Source organism: Stegodyphus dumicola, chromosome X2 (genome assembly GCF_044657685.1).
Source record: "Stegodyphus dumicola isolate Sdum_Otavi_A_Nest chromosome X2, ASM4465768v1".
Lineage (NCBI taxonomy): Eukaryota > Metazoa > Arthropoda > Arachnida > Araneae > Eresidae > Stegodyphus > Stegodyphus dumicola.
In genome coordinates this window covers 98,669,307-98,697,204 of record NC_140781.1, presented here as the reverse complement: position 1 = coordinate 98,697,204, position 27,898 = coordinate 98,669,307, and the positions used below count along the sequence as shown (strand labels likewise).

The 27,898-nt window shown below is 32.6% G+C and overlaps 1 protein-coding gene across 1 annotated transcript in view; it reads left to right on the top strand.

The window, feature by feature from the left end:
• LOC118186186 (kinesin-like protein KIF28) overlaps window positions 1–27,898 on the top strand; it is an 80,603-nt gene that overhangs the window by 23,978 nt on the left and 28,727 nt on the right. Inside the window, exons 5-13 of the mRNA XM_035356250.2 lie at window positions 2,872–2,983; window positions 4,944–5,051; window positions 6,437–6,567; window positions 10,294–10,364; window positions 14,512–14,572; window positions 17,145–17,300; window positions 20,863–20,993; window positions 21,819–21,982; window positions 24,750–24,884. Of these exons, the coding sequence (XP_035212141.1) occupies window positions 2,872–2,983; window positions 4,944–5,051; window positions 6,437–6,567; window positions 10,294–10,364; window positions 14,512–14,572; window positions 17,145–17,300; window positions 20,863–20,993; window positions 21,819–21,982; window positions 24,750–24,884 (1,069 nt within the window). The remainder of the gene's footprint in view (window positions 1–2,871; window positions 2,984–4,943; window positions 5,052–6,436; window positions 6,568–10,293; window positions 10,365–14,511; window positions 14,573–17,144; window positions 17,301–20,862; window positions 20,994–21,818; window positions 21,983–24,749; window positions 24,885–27,898) is intronic.

The following is a 27,898-nucleotide window of genomic DNA, read 5'->3' as shown; positions in this document are numbered from 1 at the left end:
ACAAGGATTGAGAATCCTTTGTGACTCATAAATGTCAGAGTGAGTATGCCATACTGCAATATCATCCGCATAACACGCAACTCTTGCCTCCTTGCTGATGTGAGAGTCGATGGTATTAAGGTAGAGGAGGAAGAGAAGAGGACTTAACACACAGTCCTGTGGGACTCCTGCCCAAGTGCGATGGGTTTTTGAAAACGTACCATAAACTTTGAAGTTTCTTCCTCTCAAAAAGTCATTTATTTAGATGAAAGAGTTACCCAGAAAACCTACTCTACTCTATCAATTAATCATAAAGTTAAACTGCATTATTGATATGTGAAAAGTACGTAGTATATGGGCTTTACCTGCTCCTACGCAAAAATCAGGCATGGCCAAACAGTGCTTTGCGAGATCTATGCGCCTCGTGATGTAACAATCACTAGTTTCTGTTTTGAAATATAATTTGAAATGGAAATATTACTTTTTAACTATCAGTAATTTAATGTTTTAATTACATTAAGTGCATAATAATTTTAAGAAATTTTAAACTGTGCATTAATCGTAATACATGTATACTGACTTTCATTGAAAAGATAAAACTTATGATACAGTTTTACTCTAACAAATGAGGTAATTAAATGATTCAAGACCATCCTATGCCATATTTCCTCGCGTTCCCCCTATTTTCCACTAATTTTATCGTCCAAAAATAGAGAGGGGAAAATTATGCGAATAACATGGGTTACGAAGGACGCGGTTACAGTAAGACCATAACAAATAAAAACTAGTCATAAGTAACCTAGAGGTAACTATCACAGTATTATTTCTTTAACCATTCCGCGACAGAAAGCGCAAACGCGTGCTTATAGCTGAGGCCGGCTGTCTATTTCACGAGTGTTTGCCCAGGGCCGGAGGTTTTTTTTGCTATTAAGACTAAATCCATGAAGAAGTAAGAAATGCACTCATTTCCCGCCCGGCACGCTGGCGTGCCATAGATTTTTCTCGTGATATAAACATTCACGTTTCTATATACCTTCGAATCCTTTTTTGTATTCTTTTTTTGCTACTATGTAGTCTTTTAGGGTTACTACGTGAGGTTCTGTTACGTTTTGCATTACTTTCATTTCGGAACGCCTTCAGTTTACTATGTACCCTAAATGACTTCAGTTTATTATGTCGAGCAAGCGTTTTTTTATCAGACGAATGATAAATGACCCAATTAGTGATATGAATGAGAGTCGTGATTAATTTCCCAAAGAGTTAGAAAGCGGTATTTCCAGTGATTCTCATATGGACATTTTGTCAGACTGAGCTCACTGAGTGTCCATCTTCCAGTTCACGTGAAAGATTTTAATTTTGGAAAGAGACTTTCTTGTATTTTTTTACTAATTTAAAAGTTTGTTAATTTATTTTATCAATTGAAACTTTGGAATAATTTGAATATCGCTTCCGAAAATTATTTCTCAAAGTGAGGAATTATTTTATATGTTTTCATGTAAAGTAAAGAATAAAAATATTACATATATGATAGCTTAAAGAGCCGTCATAAAGCATGACATTCTGTAACATTCCTTTCCCCTTTCGTTTATATAATCAAAAACCACGTGTATCTGAGTCATGCTATTCTCATTTTGAGTAGAAATCTACATGTATCTGAAACTATGCGGACGTACAATGCCATCTTGTGCCAAAAGTTATAGTTTTTGATACATTCCAGGACACTGGCACAAATGTATGATGGTCGGGGGTGAACGAGAAAACGCTCTGGTACGCCAGTGTGTCAGACGGGAAATGAGTGCGTTTCTTGCTGCCACGTATACGTGACAGTCACGCGAAAGGGTTAAAAGAAGCTTGCATTCCAATAAGAATACATGGTAATATTAACATTACAGTATCTAATGAGCTATTTGCATCTTTAATCCCCTGTAACACGTTTTTATATTTGTCTCAGCTACTCATTGGGCCTCAAATCATGCATAAATATTTAGAGAAGTTGAATGTATAGCTAAATCATCGAAATCGTAGACTGAATGTCAGTTCACATTTGTTTCGCTGTGATGGGCTGATTCTTACATTAGGCGAGCATAAAGTTCAACATTTAGAAGGGATAGGTTCGGCGTAATACTTTTTTTCATAAAACTGCGTTATTCTTCTCTCAAATGAAAAGCTTTTTACGATGATGTAAAAACCATAATAACTACTTTCGTTTTAACAGTTTAATCGTATTAAAATATGTCTAAAAGTTACAGTCAGAAAATAAAAATTAAATAAGTACATAAATGCAAATTTGAAAATGAGAAGACAATTCTTAATTTTCTATCCGAAAAAGAATACTCAATACGTCGCAAAAAATTTGAAACCTTTTATATAGCCTAGAACGTTTCTAAACGCAGAATTATTTTATACGTTAAGATATAAATGACAAACTATTACAAATGAATTAAATGAAACAAATCTTTGTGAATTTGCTTCAACTGTTTTTTAAATAATAATAATAATAATAATAATAATAATAATAATAATAATAAAACCTTTTTCTACTTTTAAAGTTACATAGAAATCTACGCGGCTTTTGGAAAATCTAATTGCGGCTTCCAAATACTCCTAAATTTTATTATATGGTTCCTATTGACGTGAAGTTTGGCCAAATCTGATACAAATATTCACTGTTATTGAAAGTAATTATTAATATATACTATACGGGTAAATAAATTTACAGAATGGAGACAACTACTGTTTAAAACAATATTTCAAATTTAAATGAGCTAAAATATTGAACAAAATCTTTATTCGCAGATTTCTCTAATTAATTTGCATTCTATCTTAGCTTATACTTATTTCCGAAAATGTTTGTATGTATTTTCAAACACTCTCAGATCTCTCTCGTTTTAGCGGAGGGTTTGAAACTTTCAATGGTGACAAGTTATAAAGAGATCGAGAGAAAATTAAACGAAGGTACTACCAACAGGAGTATCGCTTCTACAAACATGAATGCAACAAGCAGGTGAGAGCTTATTCAGTTTTCATATGAAATGCGTTAAATCTTAGTGTTTTTGATTCAAGTTTTGTAAACATTTTATTTTAAGAATATATGCATTCTGTTTAATAATTCATTTAAGTAAGTTTTTTGCATGGTAGTCTCAATAGAAACGATATTTTCTTTTTCTATCTTTCTCTCTCTCTCTCTTTCTCCCTCTCCTTTTTTTTTTTTTTTTGGTAATAGTTTTTATGAAACTTCTGGATATATTGCGATCTAATGTGGACACTACTAAATGAAGAGGGAAGCTTCATTTTATCATTCTTAGTGACAGCTTTGTTTTTTCCCTTACTTGGTATTTTCATTCAGTTGATAGCTAGTGGGACAGGTATTTTGTATTTTTGATAGCTTTTTTAGCTTTTTTACTAATGCCTTTTTAAACATAGTGACAGAAATAAATAAGGATTGGAAAAAATACCTTTTTAAGTATATATTGTTGCGTTTTTCTTTTCCTAACACCAGTTGTTACGTTATTTCACGTTCGTACGGGGCTCGTAGATTTGGAGTGAATAACAACGACACTTGATGAAGTATCGAAACATACTTTATTTACCAATATTAATCAGATAGCTCCAAAATCATTTTTACAGTCGAACTGTTATAAACACGCTGACAGGTTCAGCGACACAACCTTCACACTGTCAGGCAATAACGGTGGAAACAGCTTCACTGCAAAGCACCCGAAACAACTCCCAACTCTGCTTGGTCGTTCTCGGAACTCCACGTACTCTCGAGACTCTCCACTCGATGCACTCGTCGATACACAAGAATATAGCTCTCGACTCAGCACAGTCTAAGACAAAACTCGACAATGCACTAAAAGATTCTCTAAATGCACTCGACGACCAACTCGGCGCTAGACTTCGAGACACTCGCTCAATGACTATCAGCTCGCTAGACGAGACACACACACTACTGACTGCGGAACAGCAGGGTTTATATAGCTTTCGGCTTGTGTTCGAGAACATTCTGGGCTAAACGGTAAAAATTCGTTCCAGAAGGTTCTCCATCCGTCCATGGTATATCGCCAATTTTGTCGCCAAATGGGCGATTTCTAGCTAAATGTGGCAACACTGCATAACCTTGCCATTTTATGGCAACCCTAAAACTGCTTTGCGGGAAGCCATCTTACCGCGCCTGTATATTTCGTAACAATACAGTTATATTATATTTTATTCTAAATGTTAGATTCTTAAATACTCCTCTTAACTATGCCACTTCTCATAAAAAATAATGCCACCATATGCATCGTTCTTAATAGGTAAAAGTAACGGAAACGCTTTAAATTGCTCTTTCACATACCGGACAATTTTGTTGTAGTATTGTATGAAGTGTAAATTTGAATCGTTTCAGGCAATATTTGAGGATAATAATTTATGTTTATTCTAGCATAAATTAGAGGATTATGTAATACACCTATTTTAAAGAACATTAAACATCTCGAAATATATGTTTTTATATTAATAATAAGCGGTAGTACTTAAAATAGGGCCACCCAGACGGTGTAGTGCTTAGGGGAGTCTGACTGCGATACCGAAGGGCCCGGGTTCGAGTCCTGGAGAAGGCATTGGATGTAAAACTTTCTGTCCCTTCATAGGAGGAGTGTCCAATGCCGTTGTAGGCAAGTGGCCGTCATTGGGAAGAAAAAAGGAACTTAAAATAGAACTTTCAGACATTAACTATAAAGAGTTTACATGAATCTTTAATAACTTGACGTTGAGTTTAATTCATTAGTATTTTTAAATTTTCAGATAATGATCATTGTAGGAGATAATGTTTTAACTTTGCACACTCGGTGCAAGTTAACAAAAATAATACGTAGTTAAAGCATTTTTCTGTTTTTGATTTAACCGTCCGAAAAGTTTTAACTTGTATTATTTTAGTATAATAGTACTGCTCTACAAATTAATAAAACATTTTTCTGTAGTCGTGCTCATACAATTGTTGGGATTCATCTTGTTCAGAAGGGTAAAAAGGGTAATGGACAGGAAACTGCAAAAAGCTCCATCGTTCATCTTGTGGATCTTGCTGGAAGGTAAGCTTTTAGAATAGTCTTTCTGTATATTGCCGTTATTAAAAGTACCTTAGTCATCAAAGGAAAAAAAAATCCTCTGCGTAAGATCGGTCATCTTAGTTCAACGGTGTAAGCTTGTGGGTCCTAGGAGCTACTAAGTAAATTGAAGGAGGTGTATGTACACTCTGTGAAGCCTTTTCTTAATTTTAAGCACTATAATTAATTAGGTTAAGAAGGATTAAGAAAATAATCTCAGTTAAATAAACAGAATTAATTCAATGTGAACCTACTTTGTGATCAAAGAGTAATAAATTAAGTTTACGTGTTTAATTTGTAATAGTAATTGATATTTAAAAACTTAAATAACGTCTGATTAGAAGGAATCCCAATCTTATTTTGCTTAAAATCATCATGTTATATAGTTCTCATGTGTCTAGAAGCTTGTGACAGTCCTGCAGATCTACTAGACTGATAAAGCATTATCGCTGAGTCTGAAGAAATCAGAATGTCGGAAGGCAGTTAAAATAACCTTTTTTTATTTAAGTCTTAAATGAAAAGAAAGACACAGCTTCTACTGAAAACGAACTCCTGCGACCTGCGGATTAACCGAAATTAACATAACAGACACTTAAATTTCAAATGTAAATAACGTAGTCGGAGACTACCCATAAAATAGGCTAATTAAGCTGTCTCAGATATTTACCGGCGGATATTTTAAAGCGTTAGCTAGCAAGACGCTACAGCCGGACAACTTAGGCAGAACTGGCGAGAGTAAGTGATAGTAAGACACGGCTGCTAGAAATTAATGTAAATATTCAAAAACCTCAGCTTAAATGCACAAAAACAACTAATTTTCATTCTGATTAAGACTGCGGAAAGGAGAAGATATCGTAAGTTAGTTATCGTTAGTCAGTAAATTAGAAGTTATCGTTAATTAACATAAAATACCTTACAAGGTTTTTAAACATTCAGCTGTCAATTGAGTTTAAATACTAATTTAAGTACTCAAACTATTTAGGAAATTATAAAAGATTTTCTGTGCTTGTTGAGTGTTGTAAATAATTTTTAAAAATTAGAAAAATTTCTATTAAATAGTTAAATAAATAAAATTGTTGGGATTACAGCTACAATCTTTTTTAAATTCATAGTCTTTTCCCTGAATTATTTTTGAGAAACCTGTAAATTTTTATCTTTTGAGTCAATAAAATTCAGGTAAAACTGAAGATAGCGTCTCTTCAGACTAAAACTGTATATCATTTTACGAAGGAACCCAATTCTTTTAAGATTTAGGAAAGATTTCTGGATATTTCCAGTTCATTTGAAGTACACCCGATTCACTGCATTTAGTTCTTTGATTGTAAATTGAATATTTAAATTCTGAATGTACTTTATAATTTTTTTCTTAGCGAGAGAGCAGCAAACACTGGAGCTACAGGTGATAGATTAAAAGAAGGAGCAGCTATTAATCAGTCTCTGTCCTGCCTTGGGAACTGTATACACGCTTTGGCGGAAAGAGCGATGGGAAAGAATACGAGAGGTATATTTTACGTTCTCTCTCTTTTTTTTTCTTTAAAGAAGAGGATTGACAAAAATTACAGTTTTAGAAATCTTAACAAGACTGTGGGAAATGCTTTTTTTAATGCGATTCATTGCATAGTGATTACATACATAATAGTGAGTGTACAGAATTTTAGATATAATTCACAAAAGTCGATGACGTATGAAAAAAACAGCTTAATTACGGTTTAAAATTCTACATACAATATTTTATGCCTATATTTTTTGTTCACAAAAGCTTCTGGATTGTTCCTAGAAGTCAGCTTTTCGAGCACTGTTTTGTCTTGTCATTATATAGCTCTGAATTTATGAAATGGTACCGTTTGAGGTGAGATTTCATTTCAGGAAACAGAAAGTGGTCTACAAATGCACAGCGAGAGAGAACCAGCGACTGAGCGCTAAAAGCCATTGAACACTGGTAGTTCTGTCCGGAGTTCGAGTACCGGCGAACGGGCTGGCTGCATGAGCGTTTTTGCGACTCTCCACATGTGTAACGTGGTCCCTTGAAGAGTCTTCTACGAGGCATCCCTCGCTCTCCCTGTAACGTCAAAGGGCAGAGCACGTAATAAATGAATATATAAATGCACAACTAGACACATTACACATTTGTGTTTACAATGCGTTGTTTGTTGGCAGACGCTATATATATATATATATTGTTTCTTTTGATTCAATCACTAAATCCGCAACGGCAGGTATCGGCTTCCTAAAAATAAAATAAATAATTCCATTCACATTTTTTTTTGTTAACTCATTATATTTTATTGGAAGTAAGTTTATAACAAGAAGGGGGTTTGACTACTTAATTACGGAAGAGTCTCACAAACTCGACTCCCGATCACTCAGCTTTCCGCATAATCCGATAATCACATTTTTAATCGCTAAATGATTTCTGCTGGTCAAGCAAATATTATCTTTAAAATAATGTTAAAGTTAATTAGTTTAGTAATCGTCTGTGATGAATCATGCATCATACTGTTTAATTCTATGATTTATTAATAACTACAGCAGTAGTTCTCAATCTTTTTTACCCTATACTTCCCTTTCACCGCTGCTAAACGATCATTTTTCCCGAAAAATACAAATAGACGTATTTAAATTTAGATTATTTTTAATGCGTTTTTAATGTGTAATTTCGTTCAATACCTATATCCATGACAATTTTATTAATTATTGTCTCTTTTTCCAGTCTCTTCAGGTATAAAATTTTATTTCAATTGTCATGTTAATTTGCTTTCGTCTCTTCTCGTTCGACATTCATATTTGCACAGGCAGGTACGAGTACAAGTGGGCGGGACACATGAATTTCATCTTCGGTTATACAGTATAACCTCATTGCACTAACTGTACAGCTCCGCACCAGTTTTGATGACGAACACCACAGAGGACACAAAACACTACGCAACACTTGTAAGCCTGAATATAACCTGAGAAACTCTGCCCAGAATTAATTAAAAGTTTGTGAGGTATTTTCTTCTTCCTTACCACATGCCTTCGTGGTATAATAGGGAAACACGTTCGGCTAGCATCGGAAGGCCAGAGTTCAAGTTCCGGCTAGGGCAGTACACATTTTTCACGTTTCCTGTTTCCAAAATATCTTAATGACTCTACAAGTGACGCCCGAACTAAAAGAATGATGGACGATAATTTGTCACCACCAATATCTGGCAACTGTGTCTGTCCCTCCCCAGTCACTATTTAAGAGTAGATTACTTTTTTCCTCCTTACATCGTGCCTTTGTGGTGTAATTGGGAAGTACGTCCAGCTAGCATCAGAAATACCGGAGTCTGAGACCCGGCGAGGGCACTGCACATTTTTAGTGTTTTCTATTCCAAAATATCTAATAACTCTGCAAATTTAGACTACAGTAAGGTACAGTCACAAACTTTCGCGCAAGGCTGTAAATGGCTAGCAGCAGAAAGAAATGTGAATGATAGTCGACAGCAGCTAACTGACTTTCTTCAATCCCTTTTTTGTTGAGAGGAAAAGAAAAACATATTTTTTTCTGGGGAATATGAATCATTAGCGAGGAATAGTAATCGTAAAATTTGGACATGAATTATTCTGAACACTGCTTCAGGGATTTAAAAATTGTGTGCCGACACTTTAATAGAATTTGGTACATAAAACTGCAATTGTAGTGAAGTAATCGAGGTGTCAGCAATACGTTTACTGATTTCAAAGCAAATGGAAGTTATAGACTATGTACATTAACAGATTACTTAACTTATAAGTTAAAGAAGGTACTTAGGAAAGATATCTACAGGTTTTAATTTCCCTAACCTTTTATACCAGGCACGCGCTTCCAGTTATAGAGTTTTCTAAGAAAAGTACGGAATATTATGAAATAGCTTCATCACTGGGAGTAGAACGGTTTAAAAAAATAATCTTTTTAATATGGTTCCGATGCAGTAAAAAATGTTCATTACTTCTTAATTTCATAATGAATATTTTTATAACTGGGCACTGGGCATTTTGTATAGGAACCGTAAGTTAAGTTTTATGTTTAAAAAACTGTTTTATACCCAGTGTTGAAACTCCCCATAAAATTCTCTATTTTAATTTGAGAAACTTCTTAATGGTAAGTATATTGCTAATATCAATAATTAAGAAAGTTATGCCTGTAACCCCTTTTCACGAATATTCTACATATACAACATTCTACGTATACAGTTTCTTAGCAAAAGGCTACTTAGGCTTTGTTGATTACCCGAAGTTAAGTATTAAAGTAGATTTCATAACCTGATACAGAATTTTCTATTCCTTACTTTATTTTATGAGACATTTTACAGTTGGAAATATCTCCTAATGCAAGCAAGTTGAAAAGGGAGATTTAATATCAAGTACGAACTGATGGATTTGATATTACATTAAGACACATTGTAGCTGAAAATAGTATTATATTACCATTTCCAGAATAAATAGATTTTACTTCAGGTAAAATCCAAGGAAGATTCTTCCTTTTAAAAAAATGATCTCCAAGTTTAATTGTTCATGTGAATGGTCTCAAACGAACGCAAATTGCGTGCGGCCGAATGCATGATCTGTAGACGGGCTTGAATTTGTTTTTAGTGAAATGAAAAATTTTTATCCACAAAATAAAAAATATTTTAGCCAAATTTTAATTTTCGCTTACTAAATATTTATCAAAACATACATACAAATAATGGTAGCGTGAAGGAAAAAAATTCAAATTTATATTTATTTTCCATCTGAAATCTAATGTTTGGTACCTGCAAGACAATTTTTGGTTACACTTTGTAATTTGAACATATTAACAGTTAAATATATTAATGTTTCAGATTTGTCTTTATTGCAAATAATTCTAATATGTTTAAATAATTATTAACTTACTTTAATATAAAAAATAAAAAAAATTTTGAAAGCTTTCTATTTTTTCAGAGAAGACTTAGCCCAAATTTAGTCTCTAGTATTTCCCATTATTAGCACACCTATTTGAGAGAGGATATGCATCCAACCAACACCTATGAAGAGGGGATAAAATCGTTTCTAGAATGCTAGAAAACAACGCGTTGAAGATTATTCGAATAATAATAAATACTTTGCAAATGTATAATTATTTAACATTTTCAGGCATTTCACTTGTCTTGGTCATATTTTAAATAGCCAATAGCCTTTTGTATTTAAGGTAATGTTCTTGCATAACTATTGTATAATACTTATTTATGTATTATAAATATTTCAGTTCCTTTCCGAGATTCTGTTCTCACTCGTCTTCTAATGAATGCTTTGGGTGGCAACAGTAGGACAATCATGGTGAGTTATACTGCCTTTCAATTTAAATAATTTTAAATAATTTTGCTGTAGTTCAAAACGTATGTACATTTCAAAATGTAGTCATTTGATATTTTTCGGAAAATAGAACTTACTTTTTCGGAAAATTTCAAGTAAGGTTTCATAATGATGTAATTTGTCGAATTCGCAGTTTTATGGGTATTCTAATGGAAAAATTACTGAAAAACGTAGAGTTTTTAGCAGTTTCTAAAGTTTTTCTCGAATTCATATGACATGAAATATGAACATTCGACGTTGGGTTTGTGACGCTAGAAATGAATGGAATGCATTTCTGCGTTTTTGTTTTGAAATAGGTGAAATATATTAAGTCTTTAGGCTTATTTCTCTTGATTGTTTAGCTTAAAAATTTATCTTTATAGCTTTTTTTATATGTTATCCTTAATTAATTAGAGCAATCGGAAAGTACGATGACTGGGAAGGTCGATCATTAAAAATAAGAAGGCGATTCCTTTGTATAATTCATCCCGCGAACGGGCTGGCTGCATGGGTGTTTTCGTGGTTTTCCCCATGTGTAACGTGTATACGAGCCAGTTTCCCTTAGAAAGTCCTCCACGAAGGCATCCCCCCTTAGGCAGATAGCCCTAGTGTGCTTTGCCATAATTAAATACACCACCACCTTTGTATAATTCTTTTTTTGTCATTATTTTACAATGCTATGAGGCATGTTTGTCATGAAGCAAACCAAAAGTTACATGAGAAAGAACCTCTGTAAAGGGAGGAGTAATTTTTGTACTGAAAGAAAAATATCCGAAAAAACTTTTCGATGAAGTCATGTTGATATAAATAAGTTTTTATTTGATTTAATTTTAGATTTGGTAAGAGCAGTTAAATTTCACTTCAGAGAAAGAAAAGGATCTAGTTAGTTGCAAATAGTAAATATGCGTTGATGGAAAAAAATCAATTAGTTAAGAAATTAAATAAAAAATATAAATATACCAGGCTGAACAGTATATCACATTACCTAGGGGTTAGAACATGTAAGTTAATTTTCTGCTGCAACAAAAGTTTTATCTGTTTGGCCCAAATGTTTGGATTTATTACTATTATGAGTTCCTCAAAAAAAAAAGAAATACTCTCGAAAACGCAGTGTGGAAGGATATCTTTGATAGTGTGGAATGATGAAAGTTGTCGATAAAGGTTGAAGGCTGCTAAGTTTTATTGGAGAATTCCTCTGGAGAGATTATTCAGTTGTTTTTAGTTTTCCACAAGATAACTCTACAGTATCTTTAAATGTATATATTTGATTAGTTTTAAGAGGCCGGAATAACAGCGATGAACTGGTCGGCTATTTCACTTAATTACAGACTCAGAGATCTTCCTAATCGAGCCTATTTGTATAAAAATAAAGAATGTAATACTGAGAAATGTTATAACAATAAAAATGAGATAAGAAAAGATAACGTGGATGCTTATCAATACAGTAATATAGAATTGAACATTTATATTCCGAGCCAAATAACGTACTATCTTGCAATGAACACTTGTAATTTAAACTCGTAAGGATTGGCTACCAAATCATGATGATGACGAACTATCATCCACCACCTTTTAATTCGGGTGCCACTTTTTTTTTTTTTTTTTTTTTTTTTTTTTAAAGCAGGAGAGGTGAAAAATATGCAGTGCTTTCACCATCACTCGAACCCTGGACCTATCTAATACGTGTCGAGTATGCTGCCAATTACACCAGGAAGGCACGCGGAAAGGAGGAATAAAATACCTTATAGTCTGAATATATAAAAACAATTAGTTGACATATCTTTTAGGGTGAAAACGCTTTAAAATCACTGATTGATTTTCCAGTATCGGGTTCTTTATCCTCGGCGCACATTTCGCGTTACTTTAACAGTTTCTTTTTGTGTTTATTTGTTCATAGACTTCCAGATTTTAGTCTGTGGTATGTGTCAGATTACCACATGAAAATCTTTCACAGAATAGTGGTAATACGTTAACACTATTTCACCATGTGGTTCTGCTTTACGAATAGTGGTTACAGAATAGTGGTAACAGGTTAACGAGGTATTTCACTATGTTGTTTTGCTTTCCACATTTCCATTTAAAACATGTGCATCGAACTCAATCTGAACTGCAAACTGTGCAACCTTCACGAGGAAATGGATGCCTCATATCTGAGTCGTTGCCTTGCACTTAATGCTAGATCACTCTGGGAGAGATACTAGAAGGCTTAACCCATTGGCTTTACTTAAGGGGTGGTTTTAGATAGTAGATATGAATTGTCCAATTCGAATGTGACTTGGGGTCATGCAATACTCATAGAATTTTCCTACTTAGGTAGTAAAGTGTTTATTCAGTATTTAAACCAGCTGATGCAGATTTCATCAGTCATGCCTGAGTGTTTGATTCATATACAACAGGTGATGTTAATTTACGATGCGTTTAAAACATTGTGGATTCTACGCATTATCGATATTTACCAATTTAAGTTTTTCATTTCCAGCCATGTTGGCAGCTGCCGTTCCACTTATTTTTTCTTTGCTATCTTTATCGTTTTTACTTGTTTCACTTTTGAAACTCACAATCTTACTAGGGAGAAACTTGTAATACAAGCCTTTTCATATTGGTTAAACTCATCCTTTGATAATAGCTAGAAATTACACCAGATAGTTTTTTTTAAATCAGTGCAAACATTGCGACATGCGCATTTTCTCTGCGTAGAGTTTCGTATATAATATTATATTGAGGCTTGAAACGTGTCAACCATCCTTCATACATTTGAAATTGGTATATATCCGTTTAACTGTGCAAGTTGTTTTGCTTTAGCCTCTAAAATATGTCCAGTTATCTTGGGCTTCTTGCTTAGGCATTTCTTCATTCATAGCTATAGGGCTAAATATAAGCTATTCATAGCTATATATAAAGCTATTCTAGCTATAAGGCTTATTCTAAATATTTATGCTCTGGCATTATCATCTTTTAGAAAATATCTTATGATTCAAGGATGTAGATTTAGTTTCCGAGATAAGTAGATGGATTTATTTATTGTTTCTTTTCTTTAATTTCATATACAGTTTCTATTTATGAGGAAGCTGCGTTACACGTTTTTTAATAATTTCTGTTTTCACTTCAAGGTTTAATACTTGCCACGTAGACTCATATTTTATTGTTTGTATAGAATACTTGGGATAATTTTCTTGAGAACAAATTAACTACTTAAAGAAGATCTAAAATCTCGTTTAGAGAACAGATAAATCCTAGAAACCAGTTGAGCTCATAACAGACTCAACAATACTTTTGGGCAAACTACGCCTCTGTTTGGGGCAATGTATTTATAGGAAAAGTTGACGGGGTCTCAGATTGAAGTGTTATAGAATGAGGATGTAGATAATGAGGCAGACAGCACAAAACAGCATCTTAACAAAGCACCTAGTATCTATCCAAGAGGGATGAGTGACGAAAATGAGGCTTAAGCGAACATGCTCGTGCTGTCAGGTACCTGAGCGAAAGTAACGGGATCCTGTATGTAGCAGAGTGAAATGAGCTATTAAATTTAACAACAGGTAAAAGTGAATGGGGTACTAGAGACTTCATTGCAGAATCGAGCAGCTAGCTTCATGAAATTGATGAAGTTAGGTGATATTGGATATTACTAGGCTGTTGCTGAACTAGACGAGACTAATCCGCGGTATCGGGTGACAAACTGTCTAGAAGACTGACAAAAATCCGTGGATAGGCTTTATAGACGGTGTTGTGGTTGGGGGCAAGAAAACACACAATATTCACATCGAGACTTAAATCTGCTAAATATAGCAGGATATGCGAAGGATAGCAGGTGCATTATCCAAGAATAATAAAATTTTGAAAGGAATTTTTTTTCGGGCGATATTCTCTTGTTTGCATAATAAAATAGTTTAAAAATTAATCTCCAAATAAACAATTGATAATTCACTTACACATACCAGGGAAGGAGGGAATGTAATTAAAATTATCCGTAGTTATAAGAAAAGCAGTTCGAATTAACGAATTATCTTATTTAATTATCCAGTTTGGAATTTACGTTAATTTACTGTGTTTACATTGTTACCTACGTATTTTAAATTTCTTAAAATGTTATTATTTTAATACAAAATGTTACAAGAAACGTTTCTTCTAGATCGCTTCAATAAGTCCTGCGGATATCAACTATGAAGAAACATTGTCTACGTTGCGTTACGGTAAGATCACTTTTTAATTTAAGAAAACAGTAATATTTTTATGAAAAGAAATTGTGATTCTTTGAACAGTTTTCTTCACTTATATGTTGTCATTCGTGCATATTCTTCCTAGAAATTGAACTAGTTCATTCACATCGTCGGTACTGTATATCGTTTTCTATTTACGTGTTATCTGAAATTTTTTATAATTGTATTCTGTGGAGAATAAAATGCTGTTTTGTTTGCAACAAGAGCTTTTGATTTTGTAAAGAAGGTTGCCTTTGATGCATTTTGATTTCGACTTCTTTAGCAAAATCTCAGTTGCCACTGATACACGATATTATAGCTAGAGACAAACTGTTATTAAAACATGATAGCGGTTTTCAAGCCGTTTGGTTACTGTGGGGTTGTTTAGAAATTATTTGTAATGTTAAAATTTATAAGTCTTGTGAAATTTATGCGTTCTGTTTTTTGAAGGAAAAAATTGTCTTGCATGTATCTTTACAATATTCTCAATGATTGATATTAAAGTATACATTTGAATGACTTTGTTACAACAACAATTGCATTCAGCCGTCGGTTATAATTTACTGCGTATGTTGCTCTTAAAATATTTAAAATGTTCATTCGCGTATAATGTTTGTTTTTCTTTTTCCCCTGAGTTCTCAAAGCAAGTAATTCGAAAGCTGGTGTTTTTATAAAAATCCTTAATACATATGTATTAAGGATGAAATATATACTACGTTTATCAGAACATACTAAATATATGTTTATTAGCGTCTAAAATGCGCTAATAGCATAATGAAACATAGTGAAATACATTGAAATACGGGAGATTGTCGACTTACGACCGCATTTAGTTCCGTCTGACTAGTTGTAAGTAGATTCGATCGTAAATAAAATCAGAGATAATTCTTTAAATGACAAGTTGCTGTGTAATTGTAAATGATGAAAGTGTCAGTCATTTGCTTCTTAATACAGAAGTTCGTTGGCTGCTAAAGGGAATCTGCTTCAGCTGTTTTTCCAAGCTTTTAAACTCAGCGCTAAAGTGCTTTTCAATTCATGCGTAAGAAGCTCAGAGCGAGGAGAATTTAACTCCTTTCCTACTTTTCAAATGCAGAAAAAAATAACGAAGATGTAACTTTAATACTGCTGACGTTTGAAAGCTCTGGAATTTGACTTCGATGGACAATATAGAGATATTTAAAAAGGATGTATCCGACTGACTGGCTTTTGGATTCGTTTTCCTGAGCTATTTCAGAAGCATATGCAAACTTAGAAGAAGAATTTATTAAGAGCAAACGAAGAACTGAAAATGCAGAAGCGCTTTATCCTAGTTTAAGGAATATTGTACAAAACGTTTTCTCATAGAATTCTTCTTGTCTTATTTAACGGAACGCGGCTTCTGTGCAGTAATAATTTAATAACTATAAAAAAAAAAAAAAAAAAAAAAAAAAAAAAAAAAAAGAAAACGACTGAAAATAACTGAACGCGGAGACATGAGAAAAGTTAATAAAAATCGAGCAGAATAGAGAAAATGCTAGAAGTTCCTTCTCATTAAGCTTATTTTGCTACTGAATTAGTTGTAATTCGCGTTCTTCATAAAAATTAAATATGAATGTGCAATACTTTTTTAGATTTAGTTATTTCTATATTTATTAAATTAATTAAATATGAATACCATTAATTTAATAAATATAGAAATAACCAAACCTAATCATTACGGTTTTACTTCATTACATATTTTTGTACAAAATATAAATATGGACTGCCAGAAGGGAGTTGATTATTCAGTTTTTTTATACAAATGGGCGGTAAATCCAAAATGTTTCAGGAACGAAAAATGTCCCAAAGGAACTGGAAAGACCAGAGTACCTAGAAAACCGAAAACGAACAAAAACACCACGGGGGCATAAATCTTGGGATAGAAACAAGCGAAGTGATAGGAGGATGATAAGTTTAGAAGTGGCATTAGGATGGTTACTGTGCGTCTATTGTGTATGCATAGCTATGCCGCAATTAAATTATGACAAAATGGAAACTACATAAGGATTGCGTCGCACAGTCTTCATCAAAGAGTCGATGCAGCTTGAACAACAATGAAAGTAAAGAGGTGACATGCCTTATAGTTACGTAAAATAAGGCATGTCATCTCTTTGCTTCGCTTATGCTTTTTCCAATGACTAACTTGTAGCCATTGGAAATATTAAATTTTAATCAGTTAAAATTCTAAAATAAATTTTATATTAATATTTAATTAAAATTTAATTGAAATTTAGTTTTCTTCATCATTAGCTTTTTAAAAGAAGAAATAAGTTTCTTTTTCTAATTAATTTATTAAAGAGTAATGATTGAGATTTCAAAAAGAAATATCTTTGCAAATTTTAAAATCTTTTCCCTCAAACATTCCTTTTCATTTTTAAATGCTCAAATCATAAATACATAAAATACTTTTAAAATTTTACTGTACCTGTACTGACATAAAATTTTACAAAATGCTTTAGTTAATTCGTTTGTATTTCATAATTCGTTGAATATTCCGCTCTTTTTCTGATGTGCAAATAATTAATTTAGTATTGTTTGCCTCTCTCAGCTGATCGGGCAAAACAGATCAAGACAGTAGCCATAGTCAATGAAGATCCTACAGAAAAACTGATTAGGGAACTACGTCAAGAGAACGAGCGACTGAAAAGAATGCTCGAGAAGGGAGCTATGGATGTTCCCATCCAACCTGGCATGACTGAAGAAGGTATTATCGCCGTTTTCTTTTTTAACAAAATCGTATCGATATTAAATATCCATGAAGGTATATTTTTTGCCTTTCAAATTTAAATCCAAGCTATGCTTGTCCAAGAAGGTCACTATAATTTTTATACAGTTTTAGTTGTTCACATTAGCCCTTTATTCACTTTCATTCTCATTGTTCACTTTTTCAACCACCACTTTATGAATTTTTATTGATACATTAAAGTGGTGGATTATCAACCATTTTTTTACTCCAAAGAGGCAATTTGCCCAGAAGGACTATTAATTTCAGTTTGGCATTTTGCGTTGATTCACTATAAATGTCGGTTCCCTTTTCAAGTTTTTACCGCCAAATATTAGAGCCCTGTATTTTCCACTCAAATATGGGCATCTGGAAGTCCATATTTTGAATTTGTTTCATTATGGATTTCATATTTTGTAAAATTTATCGAATTTTTGATTAACAAACTCAACGATTTAAAAGCGAGCAATGGCAACACTCTGCGGGTTGTTTTCTCTCCTATCAATAAAATTCCTAGTTCCATGCTTAAGGACTCCATTCCGGATATGAATTCCTGTGGTATTTACAGGATTCCTTGCCAATGTGGTTTAACTTACATTGGTAAAATAAAAAGAGCCTTAAAATTTCGCGTTAAAGAACATGAGACATATGTTAGGAAAAAGGAAACACAGAAATCCGCTGTTGCTCAGCATTGTTGGAATGAAAATCACACTTTCCACTTTTCTGCAGCCAAAATTATTCAAAAAAAAAAAAAAAAAAAAAAAAAAAAACATCCTCCATTGGTGAATTAGATTTTTTAGAAGGGTTTCATATCCAAAAACACATTTCTGTTCTAGTTAATGACCCCAATTGCAATCCACTCGGGCAATAAAAAATCATGGCAATAACAATTTTGTTTAATCGATATTAACCATTGTGTGATAAATTCTAATGAATTTTGATCACTATAGGGTTATAAAACGATAAAATGAAAAATATTATATGATAACATAAACAAACTGAAGTCGCGAAATCAAACCTGCTGGCTGTGATTCAATGTAGCCTACTGAAAACTATCCTTTATCTCGGCGACAGCAAAAAAAGGGGCATGCGCAAACCAAATAGATGATGCACGTTAACGGCTAATTTTCTTGTATAAAAGGAAATCGGCTCAGTCGAAAATATTCAACTCATGAGACACAAGACAGCAAATCAAGACTCCTCCAGAGCAATGAATTGAAACTTCAACACCCACGTGGCAATGGTCACACCCCTTACAGCATTCTCAGCGCTTCTTCAACCACGGCAGCAGTCAGTCAAGAAATGCTATAGCCAGGCGTCGAATGACACTACTTCAGAGAGCCGGATCACGTCATGCAAGTTCGCATGATAATTCCGGCATATCAGCGGAACTTGGACGAAAATATTCGGTTGTATTCATATTCGAGGGGATCGGGAATATATTATCTCGGATTCTCGGAAAACATTCATTTCGGTATATCTGAGTTGACTCGGCTGAATGCGTTAAGGGGATAAACTGGTGCTTGTATCTTGAATTAATACCCAAAAATCTTACTTCAGACGATTCGTTTTGCATGACATCAGTAAGCGCAAATGAGTCAAATGATACTGCTTTCCACTTTCCTTCAAGTATTAATCAATTAACTCGATTTTTTTATGCTACGAGAGACATTTTTTGTTCCCATTAGCAACTAAAAGATTTTTTAAATACTGAAAATTATTAATTATATTAAATAAATAATTTAATTAAATTATCAATCAAAATTGTCAAGACTTACTTTCTAAAATTAGAAGTGCTGAAGCCGTATGGAAGGCCGGCAGAAAAGGTGTACAAAAATACATAAATTGAAAATGAATGAAATGTAAAAAGAAAAACGAGGACTAAATTAATAAAATAAATTAATAACTAAATAGTTCAATAATAAAGTTAAAAGCAACGAAGCTCATTTTATTTTTGCGGCTGAATTTCAGCCCTGTTTCATACTCGTATAAAGCGTCGGTATTATCCTCTGTTTTACCTAACTGCGATTGGTCTTGGAACATATTTCCAGCAAATACATGAGTATTGCTGTATGAAAAATACTCATATACTCAACCAATATCTGCATCTTAATAATGCCTAGGCATACTTTTTTCTTTCATTTATTTACTTCGCAGATGTTACGCTGTTTTACTTTGAAGCACTGACTTAGTCGGATATTGCGTTTTCTCATTTTTTATTTGCGCGTCATATTTTGATTATTTTCACAGCATCTTTTAAATTAATTAAAATTTTTATTGAAATTAGACCAAATTATTGCCCCACAATGATATTTTAAGGTTCTGTCATCAAGCAAATATTATTTAATTTTCTGTGTGATTCAAAATGTGTTTCACGTGAATTTCTTTCCTTTATTGTAAATTTTGTACATTTAAAGCATATGTTTTTAACTCTTACAATATTTCTAGTTTCTTTAGAAAATTATACTAATAATTAATTACTAATAATACATCGAAGTTATGGCAACTAATGTCTGTAAACGTTCAAGCGAAATAAAGAGTCACTCGTCTCTCATTTTATAGAAATCATGATCTAGAAATGTTTTATTTCATAGAGACAGATATGCCGAGCATCAAAAACGGAGCTTCAGCTAATTAGTAGAGTTATGAACTCAAAGAAAAAAATTCTCGAACGAAACTAAAAATGTTTCTTCTGCGAAAATTTTAAGCAACAATAAAACTAATGTGAAAGAATAGTCTAATGAAAGAATAAAAGAGTACTACGGCGTTTCGCGAAGCTGTTGTTGCTGATGGCTTGCTTACTGTTCAATGCTTTTGGTGTTTTAACTGAGGCTAGCTCTTGGCGATATTTATGGGTTTGAAATGGAAGATGTGAGAGTCTCGCATCTTTTAGAAAGTGTGTCGCGCAAGTTTCTGCCGCGACTAGAACCTATGTCATGGGTGTGAAATACTCTAACGCTAGCGCAAATGAACTCTTTTGCGTTAGTTTCAAATATTTCAACTCTTTCAAATCTGAGAGCTTTGAGTGGTTCTCGCAGATGCCGTTAGTACTCCATAGATTACAAATCTGTGGTGTAATCATAATTATTTATGATGAAATATTTCTTGCGATATTCACAGGCACCGAATCCGCAGTTTCGCTAAGAAAGTATTTGTGTCTTAAACCAGTGATCACGGATGTATAATAAGTACTTCCTACAGATTCTGTTATGGAATTTCAATGGCAGTTAGTTTTACTTTATATAGTGGCTGGTTAATGAAGTGGAGAGCTAATCTCACCTGAATGTTTGGAAGCCTTTCAATTTCAAGACACATTATTTAACTGAGTAAACATAAAATGTTCACTATCTTTTAAACATTAGTAAAGGATTTAGGGGTTCCCTTTGAATGTGGAGTTGCTCACGATTGAAACTTGCGCGACCCCATATAGATTCATTTCGACTTGCCTCAGGCTTCATTTCATCATCCAATTTACTTTTTATTTATAATTAAAATAGATATGGTGTGGAATATCATATTTAAGTTCTGTTATTTTCTTTTACAGAAATCGAAAGAATGAAGAAGAAATGGGAAGAGGAAATGCATGCTGCAATGGCTGAAAACGATAGAGATTTGCAGCAAATCAAACAGTCTTATGATGACAAACTGAAGCTTTCTAGGCAGCAAAAAGGATTCGTAAGTATTAAGCTTTTGCGTGAGAATACAGTTGAAGCTTTACTTTTGAAAGTCAAATGATGAGTAGTCTTATTTGTATGTAGTTACGGAACAGTTAACCTAGAATGCCACTTAATTTTGACAGTTTTCTTTGAAAAATGTAATATGAGTTTAAGGTTGTAACTAAGCTGATATTTGAGTCTAAGTCCTAAAACCTTACCACACAAATAGAGAGTTATTGCTATATCTGAAATAGTACGAGAAAGACTTCTGAAGGTTTAAACAACCCTTTTTTTTTAAATGAACTTTTAACAGAAAAGGTGTGACTTGTACCACAAATAAACCGCTGCTTGTGGCTATGTAATTTAAGCTGATAAAAGTAGTCTAATACTACAATAAACTAGGCTATAAGCTGGCTCAACTAACTTTAACGGCACGTAAGTTTAAAGCAATCGGCTGCAAGAGAATGCAAAAGCCAGAATAATATCTTTTAGATAGAGTTGGAAAAAGTCTAACAGAGATAAGCGAGTGCCGGAAAAAGTGTCTCTGTCTATAAAATTCAAAACCATCAGGTTAAATACACTAAAAGCTAATTTGCATTTAGGTGAGGAATACGGAAAGCAATTAAAATAATGATCAAAATCATAATGACTGGTTACTTGACATAAAAACCTTAGACGGAAGCGTGAAAACTCGAATTTTAAAACTTGTTGTCATTTACAGTTTCAACGTAGTTAAGTAGTTTAATGCATTCTTATTTAAAATGTGAAGATTTTCTTTGTTAATATTCTCAGTGATTCAACCTTGTTAAAATGTATCTCATGTATATTGTTTTTCATGAATTAGGAATGGGATATAGCGAAAATAGAGAAAGAAAAAAAAGTGCGTCCTCATTTCACGAATCTGAACTTTGATCCAATGCTGTCCGGAAAAATTGTTCATCTGTTGAAAATGGGCGAGAACATCGTTGGAAAAACTGATCAAGCTGATATTCAGCTTTTAGGTCCAAGGTAAAGTTTTGTCTTTTAATAAATGACAATAGCATAACCGAAATCAATAACATGCATTTAATTACATTAAAATTACTTCACCTTTTTAATGGAAGTTTTAATTTCATTAAAAGTACTTGAACGAATTTTATTAAATATATTTCGAGATGTTCATGATATTATAGGTAAAATACGATTTTATTTCAAGTTAACAATTGATTCAAGGAGTGGTCAACAATATATAAGGCGATCATTTTTCATAATTAATGTAAATGCAAATATAATGTACTAAATAATTGTTTAAACGCATGTATATTTAAAAAGTAAAAGTAAAATACGCATCAAAAGTTTATGATCGAATTACACAAAAATTGATAAAAATCTACTCGATAATTGGATGGACCATCATTGATGTATACTTTACCTCGAAGGAATTATCTGGGTATCCAATCCATGATAATGCTTTCTGTTGTTTGCTGCCATGTTTTTAGATTCATACATTCAAATCGAGTACAGTATTATATTTTTTGTCATTAGAGTATATTTTTTTCGAATTAAATGCGTATGAGGATTTTCTTTGTGGATTGCGAATAATGCTTCTTGATGCGGAATGCACTTCATTAGTCGTATGTTGAATGATAGTGGGGAACAGATGTATTGTCTTTTTCAAAAAACTAGTTTTTACCAACTGTAAACGATGAGATTCGAGTACATGCTCACTTACCATGTACTGATAAGCTTCAGAGCTCATGAGATTGTGGGAAAAAGCAAAGCCTTTTTACCATTAAACTTTGAAATAGTTTACATCATTACGAGGACTAACGCCCATGTGGTAATGTGGTGTATGACGTGTTTTAAATCACGCCAACGATAGCTAATACCATCAATCATAGACGTCCATACTAACGCCCCTTTTTTCAGAGAAAAACTTATATTCAATCCAAATGCACTAAACAAGCTTTTGGGAAATGCTTACTTTTTTTTTTTTTTTTTTTTTTTTTTTTTTGGATGAAGGGTCGATTTTTGGCAATCTTACGCCAAGTAAACCTGTCATTGTTGAACGTTTCGAAAATAGCGATCTAGACGGGAAATCTCAAATGCAGTTTATAAATCGACGTGTATGTGAGCTTAATCATCGTAATGGCTAAAACAAGAAGTAATTATCGTAATGGTTGAAACAAGAATTTGTTTTGCAAAGAAAAAGGAATTTTTACAAAATCAGAAAGGATTCATTTTTAATTCTCTAGATTATGATGTAGAACAGGACTGGAAAACCTACGTCACAGGTACTTATTAAATTACTTTTATTGACTTACGTTCACTGAAAGCAACACTTCAAAAAAGTCTGAAAGATTTCAGATTTTATATTCCGCCCGAACGGGTGTTTTTTTCATTTACAGATACATACGCATTTCGAGAGCATTTGAGCTAATGCCATATTGTGCTAAAATATTTAAAAACAACATAGATTTAGAATTTTCGATAGACAGTCTCGCGCGCTGGAGATAAAAGTCTTTTATTCCCTACAGTGTTGCCATTGCTCGTTTTGAAATTGTTGAGTTTTTTTAATAAAAAATTCTTTGATTCAAGTTTCAATGATTATAAAAATAAAACGAATTCAGTAAAAAAGACAATAAAACAAATTCCAAATTCGAGCTTCCAGGTACCCATGTTCGGGTGGAGGACTATGTTTTTCAAAATTTGATGACTCTAGGTTACTTTGTTCTTTCACAGTGCGAGAAATAAGCATACAGTCATGCAGATCCTTTATTATTTAGTTTCTTTAAATATAATCCAGGGTGATAATATTTGGTGGCAACACTTTAAAAAGTGATTCGACGCAAAATGCTTTTCCGAACTAATAGCCAATAGCCCTTCTGGGCTAGCGCCCATTTGGGCTAAAAACCGTCACCAAGACTAGCGGTCATCAAAGCGGATTCAGAAACGAGGCGCCATAATAATATTGCAAATTATGACATAATTTTTGTTTTGGCTTCTTATATTTGAATATGAAGGTAGTATGCAACAAACATGATGTTTCGAGATATGGCCAAGTTATTATTTTTTTTTGAAAGAATGCTATCGTCTCCTTTATTGATTCAGAGAATTTGACCTTCTAAATATGGCAATAGATTCGATGTTCCGTGTCAGTGTGAGAAAGAGTTCGGGAGTTTGAAACTCCTGGTTCTTTAAAGAATTACTGAAATCAAATTATTATTGAAATCAAAGCAGGGGTTTAGAGATGATTTTTAAAAAGAAATATAACAAGTGGTACACTGGAGGCTTGAAAATAATAAACCGCAGTTTGACTGGTGCACTAATCGAAAAAAGTCGCCAGTCCTGATTTAGAGTGTTTATCCAGAAATACATACGTAATCATTGTATAACACATCTTTATGTAATAGCATATTGATGGAATGTAAAATGTTGTCTATTTTATTGTTGTGCTGTGGTTGTTTATACACATGAGGTGGGTGCAGTGTAAGAAAACGTTATTCTTTATTTTGTTATTAGAAACATTTTACGAACATTATAAGCTTATGTTCGTAAAATGTACTTTTGCGTGATGCTGGTTATTCGTGATAAAAATGAAAAACTAAGAAACTTTGCATATATTGTTCTTCTTTTCAATGATGAATTCACTATTTATATGTCAAAAATATATAATGAGTAACGCAAAGTTTTGATGCTTAAAGAATTTAACGAAGAAAAAAGCAAACAACATTAACTTGGAATTTTATATAGGTGTCTTTAATATTAAGTAACTTATCAATTATTGTTTTTTTAGCATTCAAGAAAGGCATGCTATTGTAAACTACTTAGAACATGGTGGTGTAACACTTGAAAAATGCCATAGTGAATGCCGTATTTTGTTGAACGGAGAGCCACTCACAGCAAGAGCTTTACTATCTCATTGTGACAGGTGAGTGAAAGGATTTTAAAGAAAGATTTTGACATGCACTTTTATGCCTGTTTTACCTGTATATCAAAAACTGTAAAAATATGAATATGTTATCTATTTCAACTTTCGATCATTGTCGAAAGGAATAAATATTTTCTTCAATATGTTTTCATATGAACATTTCAGTTGCGACATTTAAAAAAAAACTTCTTTCTGTTGTTAAGAAATGGCTCTAATTAATGATATACTGTGATTTCTATCTACTTAATTAGTACAGAATGTGCAGTATCAAATAAACACACCACATTGAAACAGTTATTTTACATCATATTAACTTATTTCATCATTTAACTTATTTCATCATTATTTACATCATATAACTTTATTTCAAAATAAAACATTCCAGGTTTCTGAGACCATGCATTGGCAAACTACTAAACCCTGAGATCATACATTGCTAAACCACTAAACTATGGTATTGTATTATTGCATTGCCAAACTACTAAACTCTGAGACCATACATTGCTAAACCACTAAACTATGGTATTGTATTATTGCATTGCCAAACTACTAAACTCTGAGACCATACATTGCTAAACTGTGGTATTGTATTATTTAAACAAAAAGCTATTAAAATTACATTTGACATGGTAATGAAGTTACATCACAAGTATTACTTTAATTTCATTACAAATAACTTATTCTGTTATTTGAGAAATCGCATATAAATATCAAGTGTTGTATTTTAGCCATAAATCTCATGTATGGCTAAAGTACAACATTTGAGTTTACATCACACAGGTTCGATATCATGAATAAAATAATATAATTTATTTTTGGATACATCTCTTGTTAATGAACATGAAGTAACATAAAATATTTTAGGCTGATAGTTTTTATTTAGAAAATACATGTGCCTAATGATATTTAATTTATCGATTATTCAGATTTTAAAAGACATATAACGGATTGATTATCGGACAAAATACTGATTTCATAGCATTTATCAGTCATCTCTTCTATTAAGCACTACAGGAAACTCTCTTTTTAACAGCACGTAAGATTACATACCTCAGAATCATAAATTAATAAGCAAACATTGGAGTTTCTTATGATATGATGTGAGATTTATGCCAACTAGAAAAGTAACACCAACTGATGATTTTTATTCGTCTTTAACACATTTCCAAGATGCATCTGTATAGCACTTTAATTCTAATTTTTCTTTAGAAAATAGCAAACCTAATTGCTTAGTAAGTTTGATACATCTATGCGTTCTTTAGAAGCTCCTATGCAAGTTTTTTTGTGATTTTTTTTATTGCACGTATTTGACACTAGAACTGCATAAGACGTATCTGGTCGTTTTTTGTTGCCACTAGTTCCTGATACTTAAATTTATCAATTTCTTTTGAATTCTGAAAGTTTTCTAAGTTTGTACTAAAATTTAAAGGCGCATAAAAAGTTTTACAATCTTTCATGCCAAATAGTCTAACATTTGGTGAATATAAGTTTCTCTTTTAAGTACCATTCTCTTTATTTAACAATTTCTAACCGTTATGCATTAAAATATTGTCATTTTTCTTTTAACTTTATAATTGCATTATGTGAAATTTTACTGTTTGAATTAATGACAATCATATTGTCTGCATGCAATCCTGATAAATGATTAGCTTTTTATCCGTAATTTATCACATTATTAGAGACATTTGAAATCTATTTTTAGCAGCAGATTAAATCTTTATTATTATTTTCTGTCAGCCTATTTTTAATCCATTAAGATTTTGTTTTTAATTTTGATAACCATTAGGTTATTCTGTGTAAATGCTTTCACTTAATTTGCTGTACAAAAATGTAGTTTCTATATTGTATGATTTTTTTTCCAATTTTTCATTGCAGCTATTAGGCTTTACAGCAGAAAAAAATGCTTGATCATTACCAAATCATTGAGAACAGCAATATATAACCATTACGACACTTTAATTTTTTTGATTTATTTGTGGGTCAGATTTTATTGTACAAATCTAGTTTAATTCAACTGGTTTTACTTCTTCAGACAGCTGTACAATATTCCGTATTTTTGTGATTTTATAGAGAATTAATTTCATTGTCCATAGCTTCTTTACGTAAGCCTTCATCTTCATTCATAGCTTCTTCATAAGCACCTTGAATCTTTACCTGTTTTAGTACTAAAAGATGTTTCAGCTGGACAATAAGTTGGATACTTTAAGTTATCATTTTTGTACTTATCATAAGCTGAGATTCATAGAAGCATTTATTTTGCGCACTTGGCCCTTAAGTATGGAAATTTTTCTCTTACCACTTGTAAGTCTGAGTCTACTTATTCTCTGATCATCGTTGCTGAGATAAAATATATTTTTTTATTGAGCTTTAGTATCTAAACTGTAATTTAAAAAAAATTAAAGATATTTGTTAAGATAATGAGTTAATAGAGGCAAAGAACTAATATCGTTTTCATATAAATATTAATTTTTATGAGAGTTTAAGGAAAATTTACCTGTTATCAATGGATAAATAGTAATTTGGCTTGTTACTTTATTTGGTATTAATCAGTTATTCTATTAAGTGTTTCGTTATTATTTAGCTGAACAAAAGATTAACATATAATTAAAGGTATGTGAAGATTCTAATCGATCTATAATTAGTGAAACCTGTCAAGGTTCGCCACCTACGCTTCCAAATGATTTTGGCCTTCTAAACAAGTGAGTGTTTTAGTCCTTTTGTCTATTTATGTTCTTAGAAACACTGGTTACCAGTGGTGGTCATCTTAGGGATGTGGTCTCGATGAGATATTTCACTGCATTTGCCCATGTGCCAAAGATTAATAAATGAAGCAAGTAACAAACTTGTAAATTAACAAACTGTTTTTCAAATTCGAGGAATACGAGGAGGTGTTTTGGGATCTTTATTGGGACAATGTAACCCAAACAATTTTCAAGCGAAAGATATGTGCGTGATCGTTGTCTATTGGCTGTTGTTAAATTAAATGCGTTATTCTTGTCTTTTATAACGGTTTT